The sequence below is a fragment of the Protopterus annectens genome, chromosome 13.part0 (assembly GCF_019279795.1).
Source record: "Protopterus annectens isolate FY-2018-M chromosome 13.part0, PAN1.0, whole genome shotgun sequence".
Classification (NCBI taxonomy): domain Eukaryota; kingdom Metazoa; phylum Chordata; order Ceratodontiformes; family Protopteridae; genus Protopterus; species Protopterus annectens.
The window spans coordinates 568,879,362-568,901,266 of record NC_056747.1 but is presented as its reverse complement, the minus strand read 5'-3'; the positions used below and the strand labels follow the sequence as shown (position 1 = coordinate 568,901,266).

General features: G+C 34.2%; 1 protein-coding gene across 1 annotated transcript in view; it reads left to right on the top strand.

Annotated features, from left to right (window-relative positions):
* Nucleotides 1–20,707, top strand: part of LOC122787937 (uroplakin-3b-like) — a 126,773-nt gene extending 106,066 nt beyond the window's left edge. The window contains exons 4-5 of the mRNA XM_044054864.1: nucleotides 17,372–17,451; nucleotides 20,700–20,707. Coding sequence (XP_043910799.1) covers nucleotides 17,372–17,451; nucleotides 20,700–20,707 — 88 coding nt within the window. The remainder of the gene's footprint in view (nucleotides 1–17,371; nucleotides 17,452–20,699) is intronic.
* The last annotated feature ends 1,198 nt before the right edge of the window (nucleotides 20,708–21,905 follow it).

Genomic DNA, 21,905 nt, shown 5'->3' with positions numbered 1-21,905 from the left:
GGACCAAATTTGAATGATATTGTTATATCATGACTAAACCCAGACAATAGAGTCAGAATAGCTCATAGGCAGTTAACTCTAGCTAGAGGAACAAAACAAGGATTTATCTTTATAAAATGATTTATCTTAAAGGGGAATGAAGATTAGGTATGAGGGGTTAAGAAGCTGGCAGAGAAAAAAAATCAGCATTATTGTGCTTGAAAGGAATTATTACTGGAGGAGAGACGTCCATTGGTAAAATAATAGGCTGAATGTCCCTCAGCCTGAACTAGTTATCAGTTAGGTGTAATAAATCCATTACTGTTAGTAGAGGGAAAGGGCACAGCATAATATGCTAAAGGCCCTAATCTGTCAGTTTGTAGGATCGGACAAGGATAGTAAATATGAAAACAGCTACCTGGAAAAAAGGGAGAAACATAATGTAATAACAAGGAAGGAAAAGGCACTAAATATAAAAATGGCACAAGAATGGGGATAGATGGAAATTCCAAGATGGCTGCACACTGAGCAAAAGCTTCACTTCAGGTCTTCCAGTGTAAAGAAGGAAACTGAGAAACTGCAGCCAGTGATACTGTCAGTCTGAGTTAAATACAGTTACTAGCTAGTAAGTATACTGCCTGGATGCCTGAAAAGAAGAAACTAAGAAAGCCTGTAAGAAAATCAGCCTAAAATGGTGAAGAGAAAACACTGACTGGGAAAAATCTTGCACTTCAGGCACCAGTTTTGGTGCAAGGCATGGCTTTCAGTAATCTAAATGAAAAAAATAAGTTAAATATGCTCAGAGCTCACTAAAATAAATTAAACAACGAAGGAGTCTATCAACTCAAATAACAAAAGGCTGGAAAATGGAAAAAGTTTAAAACAGATATTCTGATGAGCTGAGAAGACTGCAAAAATCAGAGGGTGATGTGAAGAAAAGGCTGGCTGAGTATAAGACTGCTCAAAAAGAGATGTTTCAAAAATGGTAGAACTGGAGGACAGAGCATCTAGGGAAATCTGAGATTTTCTACTATACCAGAGACACTAGGAGCAACAGACTGTATTAAACAAATGAAGGCACAAATAAGCAACTGGACTGGTATTCCACAGCGGGAACTGTTAATTGAGATGGCACACCATATGTGTGCTCCAAATTTGGCCATGTGAAAGCAGCCAAGACCTTTATTAGTAAGCAGTAAACCTACCAGTAGAAAGAGTTGTTCCTAACACAACTGTGGCAAAAGGGCAAGGTATTAAAAGTCAGAGACAGTAGATTGCTTGAGGAAAATAATTATTCACTGTACACCAGGCATAAGAAAAGCAAATTTATTCCAGTAATCAGGGAATGTCAAGTGGTACATGTGAGATTCAAGCAGCTATATCTGTCAGTCTTCAGAATATTTCTTTCTGAAGGGTCAAAGTTTGTCTTTGATGAAGAACAGGCTAAGGAGGAAATGTAAAAGTTTGTCTAAAAAAATGAGCCTTCTAGCAGAAGGGGACTCTACTTCTCATTCTTCTTACAATAAACCACATGGAGAGACTTTGCCAGTGAAATATTTTCCATTGTTCCAAAGGAAAATGTTTGAGACACAGAGGAAAGCACAGGAGTTGGCCACAAAAATTGAGACCACCATAGAATTGAACGAGAATTTGGAGAGGGGAGCTGGAGATGAACAGGAGGAAGAGCAGCAACATGGAAATTAGTGAATAAATGTGAGACTGCAAACCATCAATCACATTTGTGAAATCTGGCTGTATATGAGTAAGTGGAAAGAGTGGACTTTTGTTGACTTTGTTAAACTTTTCTGGGACTGAAAGACATTTGCCTCACTTCGTGTTACTAATATTTAGAAGGACTTCTTAGGGGAGGGGAGGAGGAAGGAAAAAAGGTAAGTCTAAATAACACAATTTTTTTTATTAAACAGTATTTCAATGAAACTTTTCACAATATAAATTCCATATTTTATAGTAAAGTATTTTTAGTTGTTCTTGTATGTGATAACATTATTAAAGTAAATGACTCCTTCTCTTTCTTTCTTTCTTTTTTGGTGTTAAGAAATGTAGTCATTACAGTGCAAAAAGAGAAGAAAGGCTAGACAAAAGCATGTTTAAGTTAATAGGCTGTAATCCTGATTTGTAGAGGTGGGTGTAAAAGTATACAGATTATAATGTATGTAGAGGTGATATGTTTTCTCTTATTTCTGCAGAGGTGAATGTCTAGATTAAGACCCTAGGCTTAGTCTGATCAAAAATGTTTAAGTAGAAAGAAGTAAATATGAGAATACCAAATATAATCAAATGTTTTCGTTTAGCAATAAATGTTTCAGCTTGTCTTCCAGACTGCAACATAGGATTTCATTTATCTTTTTTTTACTTTTTGTTTCACTGGTAAGTTGATAATAGGGCAATAAAAGAAAGAAAACACTGGTTTATTTGTGGCTAAAAGTTAATGATTTCTCAGAGTATGCAAGTAGTTTTTGAATCTGGAGGAGGGGGAATAAAGATAAAAAAACAGAACAGACACCAATTAGGACAAACATATTTTTATCAACTGGAGGAGAAGTTGTGGATAGTGAATATTAATGAGTGAAGGATTTTATTTGGTAGGGGAAGAGGGCAAGAGTTAGGTTAGAAAAGTAGATCCTGACAAAAGAACAAGAAGGTTTAGGATTACCTGATTTGACGGAATATTTCAGAGCTACACAGTTAAGGCTCTTATACACAACACAAGCTGAAACCTAGAACTCAGTGTGGAAAGGGATGATGATGAAGTAGGGTTAATTAAAGAAATAAGGAAAGAATGGAATTTTTGACACAGATCCTTAAGGAGAATAACAGACATACAGAATATTATATTCAAAAAGTAGAAACAAACAAACACAATCCCCCAACGAGTAAACCAACTGTCAGTCAGCAAAAATCCAAGTAAAATAAAACAAACGGCAATGACAGTAGGATGCACGGCAACTATATAATCATCCAACAAAGCATTTTAAACACTTTATTAAAACACTTTGTTGGATGATTATATGGTTGCCATGCACCCTACTGTCGTTGCCATTTATTTTATATTCAAAAAGTAGTAGAAGGTATATTAGGAACTAAGCCAAAACAGGAATGGAGAAAGGAGATTCTGCCAATAGGGAGGTCTGCAATTAGGGGTACAGAGACTAGGCAAGAAGGTGGTGGAATTTACTAGAGGAAGCTGGCAAAGGAACCAATGTAGTGGGAACAAATAATTAGTGAAGGAAATATAATAGAATTAAAAGAGGCCAAGAAGACATTTAGATTGCAGGCTAGTCATTAGCTTCTCTATCAGGGATTGATATCAGAATATAGAGAAAGAGAAAGGGCCAATGGAATCCTAAATGAAAGACCTGCACCTGTTGAGTTTTTAACGAAACGTAGAAGCTGCTGTTAAAAATGGATAATTAGTAGGGCATATAAAATACTGCATGATGACTATAGGACTCAATCAGAAGAGGTCAGAAAAGATTGAGAAAAGCGAATAGGTATGCAATTCGCAAAGAAACATTGGGAGGACATATGTATGGCTCCCAAATATGTAGGATTTTTACCTGGAAGTGTGATGGGAAAAAAGAGTCAACTGGCAATGAGTAAGCAGACTTTAAAAATTCCCTGCAGAGTACTCTGTTAGAAATATTGTGTGAACAAATGGGTGTAACTAAGGAAATGATTCTTTTGAGCTGGGATACAGGATCAGAATTGGCTAGACACAGTAAGGCCTTGTTAAGTTTAATTCTGGTACTTGCCAAAAAAGTATTTATTAGAAAATGGAAATCAAAATCTAAATCAACTATACTTGAAGTAGTGTATATTGTAACAGATATAAAAGAACAAAGATCTTTAGAAAAGGGTAGGAGTAAATTACTTAAAAAAATTAAAATTGTGGGAAATATACATGCAGAAATATGCTTTAGAGGAGGAATGAAGTTTAAGAGAAGGTAGGGCTGGAATAATTTATATACTGTTGCTTAGATTATACATCACATATATTATTATATATCTTATAGCAGTTGTAAATGTGAACTTGGTAATATGGTTTGATTGCGTTTATATAAATGTAAGTTTGCCTTTGTCACAAATGGTAATTCAAAAAAGGTGTTTAAAAATGGGGATAGATGAAATAGGAGAAGTAACAGAGAGGGATAAGAAATATTAAATCAAAAATGCTTGGTTGGATCAGAATCCCTCACTAGCAAAAAGAACAGGATGGTAATATCAATAGGCTAGATGCATGGGAAGAGAAGACGTTGTGACTACACAGTACCAAGTCAATGTGAACAATAATATTCACAGTACTGAAAGTAAGAACAGAATGTGATAGCAAACAATTCTGAGTAGTACAGAAAGAGGTAATAATACCCAAATAAATATGTTATGCTTTACATAAGAAACATCTAAGGGAAGAACATTTTTAAAAGGCAGGGAGATTAGAGGAAATTAGTTAAGCAGAGTAAAGTCAAAGAACTTTGAAAGATTGGAAAAACAATGAGAATATAAATTGGACTGTTGGAGTGGGGCCCTGCAATGTCTCAAAGCAAATAGATTGAAAATCTTTCTCCTTTTAATGGAAATGAGACATTGACTCCATACTAACTAAGCATGCAGCAAAGGCTCACACCTTGGAAGAGGAATCTAATTTGTACATAGTTCAAGAAGTTTTATGTAAGTTTGTTCTTTAAAGTTCAAACAGGTCAGAGTCGGGAAAGTTATCCTAGTACAGAAATGTAACCAAACAATAGAGGGATCAGTATGGAATGACAAATTACAGAAAAATCAGAGGGAAATATCAAGGAAGTGAGCTAAGGTATTCAGTATAGACAGACACCAAGTAAAAAAAAGACAGACAGCCAGAGGCACCAGAAGAAAAAGAAGGAAGCAACAGCAAAAAGATTAAAAAGTGCACGCAGTGTCATAACTGATTTAAAATTGCTTAGCTGTAATGTGAACAATTAAGAAACCTTGTAAAAAGGGAAAGAATATTAAATGTAATTAAAAGGAAGGGGCAAAGAGAGATGAAGTATACAAAACTGGTGAGGAAAGGTAAGCAGTAGTAGAGATTTCATACTTCAAAGGAAAAAGATGAGGGTCGGGTAGTGGTATTTATAGATAAAAGATACCTCTATAGGGTAAGTGGGAAAATACAGGACGGGGAATAATATTTAGCAGTAGTGGGAGATTACATGGGAAAAGGTTTAATAGTAGCTATCATATACCTACCCCAAGAAGTGTAACCCAAATATTTAAAACAATGCTATTAGAGATTTTACACTTTTGCAATGGGATCTTAATAACAGAATACAGAGTATGATTTTTCATGTTGATAAGGTGACAGGTAGGAAAAAGGATACAACTGATAAAGACAGAATTATTATATACAAAGCCTTAAGTTATTGGGGCCTGATAGATATAAAGAAGCTAGATAAAAGGGAAGGGGAAAGAATACACATACTATGCAGCAATACTGATGCGGTGTTCTTGGATAAATAAAATTTATGTTACCAAGGAATATAGATGTTTAATTAGAGGCAAGGACTTCACCTATTGCACTTTCAGATTATACATGCATGAGTATACAATTAAGATTTGTCCTCAAAGTACAGAGAGAATGTCATTGGAGATTCTCATCTTTTTTTATGTCAGGAACAAAAAGTAAAAGCGATGGATGCAAGAGCAAGTTACTAGCAGTCTAGCGGAAATGGAAGATACATTAATAGCTGAATTGGAGAAAGTGAAGATAAAATAAAATGGACAGTCACAGAAATCATGAAAAAGAAGAAGAAGAAAATGGGTAGTCAAAAAGTCAAAAAATGGGGACTTTGTTAAACAAGCTGAAAAGAAAAGGAAAGAGAATACACAAATCCAGAGAAAATAAGATGTTATGAGAAGGGAAAATGGGGTCTCTAAGATATGAATGATTATAGGTTTAGGATGCAACAAGCAGCAATAAAGGAAATGTACTATGCTAACAGCCCCAGGGAAACTATAGCTCTAGTAGGGGGAACTAAGGCAAGAGAAGTTTTAGATACAGAAAAAAAGGTTCCTAAGGTCTTCAATGAATATTTTGAAAAATTATAAAACAGGAAATGAGGGATTGCCAGGGGGTTACCCTTCCTAAGTTGACAGATGAACAAAGGATGAAGTTAACAAGATGGATAACAGAAGCAGATATAAAACAAGCCATGAAGAGACATGCAACAGACAAATCATATGGTTCTAATGAAATACCCATAGAGGTTTGGAGGTTTGAATTGGAAAGGCTGATGAAGATAAGGGCTAGACTAATGAATGTAATACTGACTTCTGAGGAAGTCCTAGAGAAATGCAAAAAGAAGGTGATAGCACTAATCTTAAAAGAAGGAAAGGGTCTGTTAAATCAAAACTCACATAAGACAATACTGACTCATGATTACAATGTGCACATTACAAAAATAACAAACAGAATAGCAAGAATGATTCCAAATGTAATATACTTGGACCAGTGTGAGTTTGTTGGAGGAAGGAAAAGTTCTGATAATATAATAAAGAAAATTGTGATAATTCAGGAGACTTACACAAGGCAGAAATCAGTTATGATAATGAACTTGGATGTGCAAAAAGGTGTTGAAAGTGTGGAGTGTTTTTTTCTTATTTGAGACATTAAAGGTGATACAGATGCCACTAGAGTTATAGCACTAATAAAAAAAATTCTATCAGGTCTTGAAAGCATGAGTCAAACTGATGACTCATTTAAGTAGAAAGTCATGATACAAGATAAATATAGATAAGAAAAAGGCAATACTGACAAATATGAAGAGGGAAGGAAGAAATATAAGCTGTATGACCTTATTTATATAACAAGGATAAAATTAGATACATAAAAATATGACTAATGGAGACTTATGATAGCTCAAATAAGCAAATCATATCAAGAAATATTGGAGGAGATAAAAAGTAATTTATAGAAATGAAAGCACCCGTATGTAGAAGTGTATCAGAAAATCTAAGTTTTAAACTGGCATGTCTAACCGTATACCATATATTTTAGGTAATTATTTTGTATACCTCCCAGCAGTAAAAAAAAAAAACTAGATGAGTAGTTTTTGGGAGGGCAAATGCACCACCCAGGATAGCCTGGGAGAAGTGAAGGAAGAAAACTGTAATACACCTTCAAAAGTACTGCAGGGGGATGGTATAGTGGAGGTATAGAAGGTAAAGAATAATTGGAAAGAAAGTTAAAGAGACAAATAATGAAGAAACGATTGGAACAATATCTTTGTCCCCAGGAAAGACACAACTCAAGTAAATTTAGAATTTTTAGATGTAAGTGTTTGCATAAATATTTTATGCGCCCAGTAAAATAGCAAGAATATTTCCAAAGCTGAGTGGATGCTACTGGAGATGTGATTCATGGGATTTGGGAGACTGGCATAATATATTCTGGGGCAATACAGAACTAACAAAGTTAAGAAGGACTTGGATCCTCTGGCAAAAAGAATGATGGGAGAGGGGGCTTTGGATTGGAATGAACAAGGATACTCCTTAGGTTTATGGGATGAGGAGAAAATAGCACAAAGCAAATGAAAGACATTAGTGATAATAGGGTTAACTGGGAAAAAAAGGTGACAACTAGGAGATAGAAACAAAGAGGAAGCCCAAAACTTGAAGAAGTAATACAAACTGTGGAGTCCATAAGGCTAATGGAAGAAAAGGGTGAACTGGGGAATCAAAAGAGATTTGTAAATAAATGGCTACCTTGTCTACATTCTAAGAATGATCAGATCTTTTTGGGTCAGGATAACAATATAAAATAAAAATGGAGGGAAAGAGCAGCTATATATTTCAGTTTTTATTGGTTCCAGGACTGTAGCAAAGAGAAACTTGATCTCCATCAGAAACAGAAAGAGATTGCAGACAAAAATCAAGAAACTGTATGAAAGATTGAACGGTGACCGATTGTTGTTAGTTTTAATATTCTTTTAACTTTCATTTTATGTATATAATTATTTAATATGTTTGCATAACATTTGTGAGAAATTGGTTTGATAATAATACTAAAAATATAGTAAGAGTCACGATAATGAAGTATAGAATTAAGGTTGTATAACCATCAGTTTTGGGATCACCAAAATGGATTACTCTAATGGTTAGTTTTCTGCCAAACTGTTAATTTAACAGTTTGGCAATTACACAAATTAATTTACAAGTTCTTACATTAATCCAGCATAATTAGAGCTAGAACCCAAAGTGACATAACCTCTTCTTGCCTGCCCGTGAGTATTAAGGCCATAAACATGGCTGTGTAAGTTTAGTCTTTCACATTCTGAAACAGTTTTTTAAATAATTTTATTTATAAACTGGTGTAAAACTACCTTTGTTTTTGCTTAAAAAATTAAGATGCATATGAACACTCTTTTATGCAAAACCCAAAGGATGTTTCTTTCTTTAAAGAACTTTATATAACAATGTTTTCCTAAATAGACATGAGCATTCTAAGGATAAACTATTATTTGTTGTAAATAAAGCTCAGTGCATAATTTATTTCATTATCATAACTCCAACTAGCTCAACAAACCAGTCATGTCCTCACTCCCTCATTCTTCTGGAATATAAGCTTTGCAAAAGCTGATTAGGGGTTTCTGCAGTATTACTTGGTGAGATCCTGTTTGGGCTAATTTAGGCTTATTTATTACAAAAGGATCCCAACAGTTTTACTTGTAGTTTATAAAACTTTCCATAGGCATCTGAGTTTCTGCATCTGCTCATTTTCTTTTCAGTATTTATTCAGTCATGCAAACTGCTGGAGGAGCACTCTGTATAACTATGTGTTTAAAGCTTGGAATTCTATTCCTCTCCCTCTCTCTCTCTTGCTCTCTCTTTATCTCTGGTAAACAGATATAGAACCTTCATACATTTAAATCTCTCCTGAAGCAATACCTCATGAACTTATGGCCATGCTCCTGTACACATCCTGGTAAACTTACTTTCTGATATGCTACTTTTTCTTGACATTGACTTCATAAGTAAGCACACAAATGATGCTTGGCACAATACCTATTGTAACTAACTGAAGTCATTTATAGGTCACTGACTTCATATTTTAAGTATGCCAGTCCTTCTTGGTACTATGCGTCATTCAGTAAATGACTTTATGTCATTTTCACTGGTCCAGCGTACTTAACATAATCTCACAACTGTCATGTTTTTAAAGCAATCCCTAGTTGTGCTACATGTACTAAACTCGTATTATAAAGCTGTATATATTTCATATGTTCCTAACTTCATCTCTGCATTCTACTTAAGGTCTTTTTCATATTTCATTCTATGTTATTTATAAATCTGAATATTTTAAGATATTGTTACTAGAATGTTTCTTTCCAGGCCTCTGCTGAAAAGGGGTTATATGTCCAGTGGGACTTTTGCAGTAAACACATGCAAATACATAAGTAAATAATAAAATAAAAGGCACCTAACTCTAGCACTTATAAATGTGTCAGATATACAGAAACAATACAACCAGCATTATCCACTACTACAGAATAATTTAGTTTTGTATGACTCATATTCCCATCAAAGACAGAGGCCATAGCTTATCTTCATAAAGCATGCTTTGATGCAGAGCACTTATTTTTTTAATTTATTATTATTTTTCTCTGGGTTCTTGATGGGAATATTCAAAACTAGTCAGTGCTAAATTTATTTTAATATTATAACTCCATCTAGCTCAACAAACCAGCTTTCTCATCACTCACTCATTAAACAGACATTCTTCTGGAATATAATCTTTGCAGCATGAGGTAATTATATGTTTCTGCAATATTAAATGTATAGGTGGGATCCTGTTTAGGCTAATTTAGGCTTAGCAATTACAAAAGCACCCAAATACTTTTACATGTGGGTTCTAAAACCTTTCTTACAAACGTCTGAGATTCTGCATCTGCCCATTTTCTTGACAATATTTATTCAGTCAGGCAAACTGGCAAGATGTGAGGGTCTTATTACATAGACAGTGAACAATTTTGAAAATGCATTAAGTTATTCTTTCCAGAAAAATGCCCAGCCTTAACAAACATCCTTCCCCCATACATCCCAACCAGATCTCTGAGATCTGGACACCAAAATTTAATCTCTGTCTACAAACCCAAACACCCTGCAGGCCAACTCCTTCTCTCCTTCACTATAGGCAAACAATGGAACTCTCTCCCTCCTTTGCTCAGGACCACACCTAACCCTGAAACCTTCAAAACCCTACTTTTCTCTTACCTATCCACTAAATGTAAATGTTCCCGCTTTCACCCTACCTAAAATCTCACAATTTTACCCTTTGAGCTTTCCATACTCCTGCTCTTCTCTACACTATTACCTCTTTTCTATTCTCCTAACTAATCTAGCTAACTTTCTCAGACTAAACAATCTCTCTCTCTCAACTCCAAGTATTGTATATATTGTAAATATCAAGTAATTCACTGATGCTTACTGCCCAATGAGTCTAAACTTACTGTTCTGAATGTAAATACCTACTAGCTGTTCTACCTAGATCAAAATTGCATTTCAATGTTATTCTATCCACCTGCACCTGACTGCATGACCTCATATATGTATTTAGTAACACATTATGTAACCTTCGTAACCATGTTTGTATGTATTTCCATTGCATTATGCAAACCTTTGTAACCATATTGCTTATTGGAGCTTTTCTCCCCGGGCCTCCACTGAAAATGGGCACACCTCTGGCCCAGTGGACTTCCCCGGTAATCAAACTGAAATAAATAAATAAATAAATAAATAAATAAATAAATATTCACCTTAGCATGAAAAAAAAGGTAATCATAAATATGCAGCAAACAGAAGCATGGATTCTCTAAAACTGAAATTTAACTGCAAGTTGTCGACAAAGTAATGGCTTTCACATAGCTAATGTCAACTCCAAAACATATCAGCACAAAGAAATAAGCAACGTCAGCTACAGTAATAATAAGTAATGGTAGTCACCATCAGTGATAATAATCAGCAATGATAAACTGGTTTCACTGGAAGGCAAACATACCCCAAACGTTTTTAAATAACATTATATAATAATAATTGGATATTTTAGTCATCAAAAGTATAATTGAGAAATTGCCCTTAATATATAAAACTGCAATCTACCCTTCATCTCTAAATCTTTCAAAAAGTTTTCCTTTCAAAACATAGCTGCATAATTTCCTAACTACTATTGCGTTATCTTTTGATTAGTTCACTAATGGTGGTTATTAAATTATTGTAGTTTAGTTTAACAGACTCTTTCCATGTACTCTTTATACTGACACCCAAATATTCTAATACACCACTCTCCCAATTAAATAGGCTATTCTCACTTAGGTTTTTGTTGATATTTTTGTTAATTATGTTTTGGATTTATTATGATTAAATTTAAGCCCTGAAATTCTTTCAGACTTACTTAAGGTATTTATAACATCATGCAAAGAACCATCAATATCACCCAACGTTAACAACATATCATCAATAAATAATTGTATCTTAGGACAATAGTCCGTATTAATTTGAAAGCCTTTTATATTTTGCTTGTTTCTGATATATGTAGAAAAAGGTTCTATTGAAAGAGCAAACAATAATGGTGACAAAGGACAACCTTGTCTAGTTCCCTTGAGGATTTCTAGTGGTGAGGATAGACATGATCCAAGTTTCACATAAGATTGTGTCCCACTATAAATTTTCATTAATAAGTTGACAAAATCTGAGGAGAATTCAAAACCAATCAGAATTCTTTGTAGATAAGACCAACTAATAGAATCAAAAGCCTTTTCTATGTCTAGGCTGATAATAGTTGTTTTTTGTATTTGCATGCTATGTCTATTAATGATAGTAATTTAAAAATGTTATTTTGCACTTTTCTATGAAGAATGAACCCTGTCTGATCATTATGTATTAGAATAGGTAATATTTTCTTTATCCTATTAGCTAATATTGTCATGAAAATTTTATAATCAGTGTTTAGTAATGAAATTGGCCTATATGAATCACAAGATTTGGCGTCATTACCTTGTTTTAATATGGGGGAGATAATTGAGTATTTCCATGATGGGGGGTACATTTTTGCTTAACCATAGTAAAGGCACTCATCATTTTCTTTATTATATATTCAGGGAAAATCTTAAAAAGTTCAGGAATTATTCCATGCAGTCCTGGAGCTTTATTATCTTTTAATGTCTTTATTTGCTCTTTCACTTCTATTAGTGTTATTTGTTTATTTAATATGTTATTTTGTGCATTGACACCTTAGTAGTTATATTTTCTTGAATAAAAGTATTTATTACATTATCTGTCTCCACAAGTGGTGTGTTATTATTTATATCTTTATAGTAGTTTTTGAACACTTCTAATATGCCCATTAAGTTAGATGTACTCTTAATTGAACCATCACTTTTATATTTAATCTCATTAATAAGATTTTGCTTGTTTATTTTTTTGGATCTTACCGCTATTTTATGTAGATATTTGGGATTTACAGCATAAGAATGTAATTTCAATTTTTCCAGGTTTATGGCTACCTTATGATTCAGAACTTCTAAGTATTTTTGATTTAACTTAGTAATTGCATTATGTGTTATTTGGTTTTGCATCCATTTTTATCTTGTCTATGTTTTTTTGTAAGTCTAAAAGTTCTTTGTCCCACTCTCTCCTTTTTTAAGGTACCAACATTGTATTCTACCATATATATATAATATATATATATATATATATATATATATATATGTATATATATATATATATGTATATATATATATATATATATATATATATATATAAACTTTAAAGGTGTCCCATCGTATAGAATCAGTTACTTCACCATTATCATTTTTTTCCATAAACATGTCTGTTTCTTTCATTATCCATTCCCTAAAGTCATTTAACTTTGATATGTAAGCAGGAATTCTCTGTAGAATTTTTAAGTCATCTGTATGTGTAGTTAATGTAAAGTTTATAGCATTATGGTCCGAAAGTGGACAAGTCATTATAGATATGTCACTTTTTTTAGAGTATATATTATTTGATACAAATACTTTATCAATGTTTGTTTGCATACCAAACCGATATGAATAGTGAATATAGAATAAGAAATAATCTTCTCTTAGACCATGTATATCTTTAAGGTTCATCTGGTTTATAAAGTCATTTAACTTCTTGGCTTGAGATGTTAGTTTTATTTTACCATTTTTTAGAAGTATTATTGCCTGATAATAGGCAGTAAAAATCATATGTTGCAATAATTTCCCCTTTTGCATTTAAAGTAATCAGATTGAGATATTTGTCAAAATATTTAGTACTCACTCCTGGTATCCAGTATGTATTAATCAAAATATAATACTTCCTATTGAATTCAAAAATAACCATGCTTAGCATCCCATCTTTATCTGAAACTGTATCTACAATTCTTGACATAGAATAAGTAATTTCCATAGAATAAGAGTGCCCCTTCTCCTAGTCTTAAAACATGAATCAGCCGGAATAGTATAGCCATTGAATGAGTATTTTTGTAGATCTTTTTTTTAATAGATGGGTTTCCTGTAAAACGATGATCTGGGCTTTATGCATTTTGAGCAAACCAGATCTTTTGACATTATTGTTCAAACCATTAATATTTAATGATAACCATTTATAAGCCATTGACTAGAATGTGTATGTTATTGCTAACTGAAAGACCTTTCTTCCGTGTTGACTTGAAATCTGCTGAAAACTTACTTATCATGAATGTATAATGTATATTAAGCACTACTCTCAAAAACCCAAAACTATTTACAAACACATACATGAAACATAAAGTTTCTGGTTTAGTTAAAAACTTAACTAAACCATCTATCCACCACCTCTCCAATACCAAATGGCACAAATTATCCATCTCTGCTTAGAATATAGTATAAAAACAAAAAAGAAAAGCATTATGAAAGCAACTAAAGAAATCTGAATCCATGAAATATACATTAGAATGAGAGTGTCCAATATATCTGAAGCTATATGAATATGTCACATATGATAATAGCACCTCTAATACATAGATATGTCAGAAATACACATCAGCTCAAAGTATGTATAAACATTAGAAGCTGAATGCTAAGAAGATTGTCATTATTTCCAAGACTTTTCAAGAAACATCAGATCATTTAACCATTTTGTCAGTCATCTATTTAACCTTTTTTAGGTAAGGATCTGTTGAATATATATATATATATATATATATATATATATATATATATATATATATATATATATATAAAAGACTTACTACAACATAACTATTATATTTTGCAGTTATACACATATTATTCATATGTAATAACAATATCTACGTTGACGTCTTTTTCATCAGGAAGAGGGGAGAGAGAGAGAGAGAGAGAGAGAGAGAGAGAAAAGGGGCCTCACAACCCTCTGTTTAGTTACTAAAGGTTTAGTTATATAACATAAGTCTGATGTTAATATGCATAATGAGTTTTCTAATGCAGCTCCTAGTTCACTTGATGTCATTTAGTTACTAATAGTGTCATTGAATCTGCAGAATGTAGACATCTATATGAGAACATAGGCATTTTCAAAGGAGTTAAACACTTTTATCAGAACTAATTATTTACCATTTTATGTATCTGCTGAAGGATAACAGAATTTCAAGAGAGAAGAATTCTAAGTACAACCATTTAACAAGTTCAAAATGTAAAATGATGTCATCACTGTTGTTTCCTCAAGCTGCAGCTTCATAAACTTGTTAAAAGGTATCTAAATAGACTAATGCACAACAGAAGTTGTCTCTAGTAAAGAAAAAAGCATTTTTGGCAGGAAATTCAGATCTTGAAGCTTTTAGAGTTTACAGAAAGCAAAAAAAAAAAAAAAAAAAAACACTCAAGCTGCCTTGTCAGTGTATGTCATGAATATCCACACTGAGAACAGTCACACAGACCACCATTTTCCTCACAAAACATCAACATCATGAAAAAATGAACCCTTTCATATAAAAACAGCTATTTAGAAGTAACAACAGCTGCCTCAAATCAGAAATCATATTTTCAATCATTCACCCACCAGTTAACCAGGCCAGAGAGAGAGAAACAAAAGGGAACCTAATATATATATATATATATATATATATATATATATATATATAAAACTTATATTTAGCTATCTATAAAACACCAATAATGTACTGTATTAATGTTTAAATGTATCTAAACAAAGAGTGTAAAACATCTAGTTAGAAACACTAATCAGAAACACCTTGCTGCCCCACCACTCACCCACTAGAAAAAAATGCACTTTGGTATTAAGTCAAATTATAATATTACTAAAGAATTAGAAGACATACATCATTTGTAGTTATTTAAAAGGGAAAGTATGTAAAGCACTTATAATGGGGAAAAGAGAGAAAAGGAACATTGGTAACAAAAAAGAATAGGAAGAAAGGAGAGAGAGAGAGAGAGAGAGAGAGAGAGAGAGAGAGAGAATGCTATTTAAATACTTAGCACTATATCTAATTAGAAGAAGTTTTCCATTCTTTTGCCATCTTAGTTTTGTAAACAGGTGAAATTATCCCATCCTGTTAGGTTGAATTTTGACATTTTTCCTTTGTCAAGCTGCAAGATGTGTCTTTATTTCTGATACCATATCATACTGACGGTGAAAGCCAGTATGCAATCACTGCAGTACATATATTTTTATTTACATAATAGATACATAGTGGCAGCTTAGAAGGTACTTACGTATTATCGCAACCAGATTTTCGTGATAATTACTGTTGCTTCCTGATGTTTACATGTAAGTGTTAAAGGTGTGACAATGTCAGAGAAAGGGTTCTCTTTTACAATGAATGTGCTTTTAGGCAGGGTGATCAGTAACAAATGACAAACTGAATGCTGTTGTTTCGGTATGCACTTTGCCACCAGCATGTCATGTCACTGGCAGTAAAGTGCATACAGACTTCAACTGTCATGGCTGCTGTCTGACTTACTGCAATTGCTGACTACTTTTCCCCACATAAAAAGGCACAGACACAGGAGTAATGGTTTTGCTCCACTTTCTGTTTTTAACAATTTGTTAACATGGGTTCAGGTTCAAATGAAAAACCTGGCATATTCCACTAACAACAGAAGAAGCACATCATCAGACAGAAACACTTTTTCCATACTGTTCTTACTATGTGTAATCGGGAACCCGCAATCACCTATCAACATCATCCACCCTGCATTTTTACAAGCATTACTGTACGTCATTTTCCCATTGCGAATGTTATTATGCAGTATGGTAACAGTTTTTTTTAAGAAAGGATTACTTTATGACTCAAAAAATTCCACTGTGTGTTTTCCTTGTTTGAGGGCTTCGTTCCTGACAGTTCAAAAATTCCATTCATCAGTAAGACAGCATGGGTGACAATTCCAGCCTGCATCTGTAATGCATGCAAAAAGGGAAGAGTATTTCTGAATGTTTTTCTGTCCCTCAAGGAAATCCACAGGTTTTTCAACAGCGAAAAGAAGTCTGCACAACACTTTAGAGTGTTTCATGCGCTCGTCTGTTTTCAACTAAGTGAAATTCACAACCGCAAACATCTGGTTGCGATAATACGTAAGTACTGCTTAGACTATGCAAAGACTCCCACCTAAAGCATTCTTTAGAAAATCCAGGTACAATGAGTTAGTAGCCAGTTACATCACAATCATTCATCACTACCAAATCTTAAAATGGTTTGTCATTTTGTAAGTATCATTGTAGTCTTGGTAAATGAAAGAATTGCAGAAAACCAGAACAGTATGTACATTTGACTAAACACATATTATTTCCATACCTCTCAACCTTCTAGAGCAAAAAATCTGGACAAAGCCATAAATAAAAGTGGGACAAAGGCTCAAAAAGAGGGACAATTTTTAAATATTTAGAATAAAAGGTTTTGCATTAGCATGAATTTTCTGAAGAGTATGAGGTCTATAACTCAAATGTCTGTCATTATTTTCTTACTTCAATCTTTAATAACTTGCCACTAATTTGCTAGAAAAACACAATCTTGTGAAAAATAGACCAACAATATGACAAATAATCCTGACATTCTGCGAAAATCTGTACAGTTGAGAGGTATGAAATTTATTTTGTTCATGTCTAAGTACTGTCAATTGAGTTAAACAGTGTAATGTGCTTGTCTCATGCCAGCAACAAAGTTTCAGTCTCGCAAAGTCTGATTAGGTTTTTGTGTCATATCCAAGTTGCATGTCCACTATCAAATCTACCTGTTAAAATCTTAAAGAAATTGAAGGATGCAGCATATGTTTTGGAGGCATAAAATAACACAGAAAATGTTTTCACTGCAGCATTCTACTACTGCTCTGTTGTGAATTTTTCTCTTTGTTCTCTACAGAGTAAGATATTATCTACAACATCCAAATGGGACCTTTTTAGCAAAGACTACATGGTCACAGCCAATTGCCCTTACAAAAGGTGAGTTCATTGTTTGTAGTTTTATTCTAAGATGAAGATGCCAGCTTGATAAACATTATATTTTCTTGGAAGTCTATCAGAGCTGAAACTGTTGTGTTCCATTGTAAATCAACATAGTGGTAATTCATATTTATTTCTAGTGCTACTGAATACAAGAAGCTATATAGACCCATTATAACTGCTTGTTAAGAACATATGATTGTGAATGCCAGTCTCAGTGATAGCAGCTAACTTTTAGATAAGGCTCAGGAAATAAAACTTAGTTTACAGGCTAGCAAAAAGAGGAATATAATAACATTTGTATTAATTTGCATTTAAAGTGCCACCTCCCAGTACAGTGGCAGCTGATGGACATTGAGGAATTCTTTGCATCCCACAGGGTGATACTGAAAGAACCCTCATATCTATGATAGATTGGATGTAGCAGGTAGGCTGTTGATGACTGCCTGTCACATGCAATTCCTGTTTGAATTTGCATAGCACGTTTGTCTGGTTTACTCAGTCATGGCCTTCTGCATGTATGCCACCTAGGGACATCAGAGATACATCAGAGGCAATTTGCACCATAATCTGTGACTGCCTGAATGTCTGTAGAGGACGTTTAGATGAACAGTGAGACATGCCAGTCCTATAGGACATTGCCTAGCACCTTAGCAGAGTTTACTCATTTGTATTTGTGTCACACAGAGACGTCAAGGTTTCAGTAGAGACAACCGCCACTACAAGTAATGTATGTATGTATGTGTCCAAAGGTTACATATAGTCTTGGCATGTAGCAGTCTACGTGCTACACAGTAGTGAGAGTCATGCATATGTCCGAATGGAGAAAGGGGTCCAAATGGAGAGATGATAAGTCAGCAAGCAAAGTAGTATTGCTGAAACTGAATTCATCCTCAGGTCTTGGTAAGTACCTTCATGAAGTGGACCCTGTTTTTCACAAAATCTCACCAAGACGGCACTGATATATAGACTGTATTTTATATGGCATATATCACGGACAGAAGTAGGTCAACAATTAAAAAAAGATAGCTGGGTGCACAAGACCCAGGATAAACAAGTGCCCAATCCTGGTAGGTACACTGGTGCCAGGAATGGAAAATATGACAGTGTAGAATCCACAAAATATGCAAACATTCCCTACAATGGGGCCAGGCCAGGCCCAGGGTGAGGATGGTGCCCCTCTTGCAGAAGGAGGTAGTAATCCACAAAAATCACAAAAACTGATAGGCCAAAGAAGAGCCATAAAGACGAAAGAGTAGACCATTGAGGATAAGAAAGAAATTATGTAGTATTATTATTATCCAAAAAGCTCAGAATTTCCAGACATAAGGTACACAAAAAGATTAAGACAGAAATTAGAGGAAAGAAAAATACTTCCACAATAAAAACTGTCAGAAGCCTCAAATAAAAATGTATGTTCACTAATACAACAGATTTGTGAAAAATATTATATAGACCTCAAGAAACTTTGAGCTGTTTGGAAAAAGAAGCATCTGAGGAAGTTCAAAAATATAAACAACAAAACCTAGAGATTTTTGAAAAGTATAAAAAAAGAAATATAAACATGGGAAAGAAAGAGAGATTGAATATGGTGCAATATTTATGCAAAGTCAAAAACCAAATTAATTAATGCAAAAAATGTAGCCACAAAGGTAATCAAAGAGAAATACAGGTAAAAGCATCCACATATGGAAAATTTCCTAATAAAAAATAATATCAGAAAAAGGTAATGTAGAAAAGAATGTTAGTAAAGTAGAAGTTAAAAAAATAGAAGCTGAAGTTATGGGATGCCTGCAAAGTGAAGGATTTGGTGTAGAAGGTCTAACACAGGTTATAGCACAGCATGATGGAACAAGTCCCCAAAGTAATGTGAAACAGGAAGATCAGGAGATATCTGAAGAAAAAATATGGACATGGGAAAGAAAAAGAGATTTAATATGGTGCAATATTTATGCAAAGGAGAAAGCAAAACTAATCAATACAAAAAGAGCAGCACCAAAGATATTTGAAGAGAAATACAGGTAAATGAATCCGGACATGGACAAAGAGGAAAAGTAGAAAAGAAAATTAGAAATGGAGATGTTAAAGAAATAGAAACTGAGGTTGTGGAGTACCTGTGAAATGAAGGATTTATTGTAGAAAATCTAACTCAGAAAGCACCACAGCAGACTAGAGCAACTGACATCCAAATTAAGGATAAACTAGTGGAATGGGAAGCAACTGGTCAGTTGCCATATGAAGATATTTAGGAGCCTTCTACAGGAAAACAGTATAAATGTTCACTTGAAGCTGGACTGCAAGGGAAGGAATAGGAAACTGTGGCAACTCTGACACAGTCAATGTTGAGGAGTGATAGGCCAGTGAGTTTCCATATGACAGAGCAACGGATAACACAGGATGAAATGGAAGAGAATGTGCCACAGGAAGATGCTATAGAACTTTCTATAGAGTGCCCACAAGAAATGGAGAACAAAAAATGTGCCTTCAGTTTAGAAGAAAATAAGCTAAGAGAAGACTTGCTTCATTTAATAGAGATAGACATATTAAGATCAATGAAAGAAATATACTGCAGAAAGTCAATAAAAGACAAAAAGTCAGAAGTTTGATAAAACAAATGAACACAGAAATTAGGACTGTGCATAGAGGAGATTCATCTGAATGTTGTGGCCATATAGGCATTCAGGTAGCGGCAGTTGTGAGGTTGGTGGTGTCAGAAGGAAGAACTGGGGCTTGAATGTTGATGGTGTGGCCATTTGGGATGGGTCTATATCATATGAGCGAATCGCACAAATTGCGAACTCTCATAATATCGAACGTACCAGACCTTGAACTTCCTATTGTGGGGGGCTGTGCCCCCCACACCCCCCACTAAATATATATTCCAACTCCGAGATCACACTACAGTGAGGAAAGGGCAAATATCCCATTCTTCACTGTACCACAATCTCAGAAAAAGCACTTCAAAGTCCGGTACATTCAATATTATGAGCGTTCACAATTTGTGCGATTCACTCATATGATATAGACCCATTTGGGACTGCAGGTAGTGGCGATTGTGAGGTCTGTGGTGTTGAAATGATGAAACAAAATGTGACTTTTATGTTGCTGGATGGAGTGGGAGATGGTGACGGCGTGAAGTACTGATTGCTGTAATCCTTGGAATCATGTTCAGTTTCAGAGCTTCTGTGCCTTCAGTTGGCTCGTTCACTGCTGCTGCAATATGTGTTTTTGTGTTGTTATTGTTTCAGTGTTTTAGTGTTATGTTTTGTGTTGAGCTTTGGAGAAATGAAATTTCATTCAACTGTATGCTTGTATATGGTTGAATGACAATAAAGTTACTTTTGATCTTTCTGATCTTTGCATGATTTAGGCATGAGTAAGAACTATTTATATGCACACCCCGAACAGACACCAACCTGGCTAACAACAGGAAAAACAATGCTCCTACTTAAGAGTGAGCCTCCAAGCTACCCTAAAAATTATAGACCAATAACTTGCCTTCTGATGACGTATAAACTATACACTGGAATTGATGCCAACAGAGTTTATAGTCATTTAGAAGAAAACTCAATTATGGCAATAGAACAAAAGGGCAATAAAAGAAAGTCATATGGAACAAAGGATCATTTGTTGTTAAATAAAGTCATAGTGGAGAACTGTAAAAAGTATGGCATGGATTGACTACAAAAAAGCATTTGACTGTATCCCACATTTATGGATAAAAGAGTGCTTAAAAATGTGTAAGATGCACCCTACGCTGATAAACTACATTACATCTACCATGAAACAGTGGCAAACCACTTTTCAGTTAAACACTTGAAAACCTGTAGTAGTGTAGCAACAACACCTATAACGCAGGCAAGCCAAATAAAATCCAAAGCATTTAATAAGTAAAAGGTTTAGGGCTTTTGTTCCTACACTGGAATTTCCTCAGAACCTAAACCGCTAAACCATTTACTTATTAAATGCTTTGGATTTTATTTGGCTTGCCTGCGTTATTGATGTTGCTGCTAAACTATTACAGGTTTTCAAGTGTTTAGTTTTGTGTCACCATTGGTTCTCAGTTTGTTCACTTTGCAGTTAAGCCATGATAAAGGGCAAATTATTATTCCCGGGATAAAACTCCAAAGGGGGTATTTCAGGGTGACTCTGTCACAGTTGCTCTTTTGCATTGCCCTTAACCCATTAAGCTGTCTGCTTAACAGATTAGGTCGTGGCTATAATTTGGCTCCCAGAAAGCAACAAAGTGTAAAGACTTCTCATCTTCTCTTTGTTGATGATTTAAAACTGTATAGCTCATCAGGTGAGGAACTGAAAGCACAACTGCAAGTAGTCAAAACTTTTTCAGCTGATAGAAGTATGTCATTTGGTCTTGATAAATGTGCAAAAGCAACCTTTAAAGCAGGAAAGCTGTAGCACCAAGAAAATATCAGTTTGGGATAAAAATGTGATAT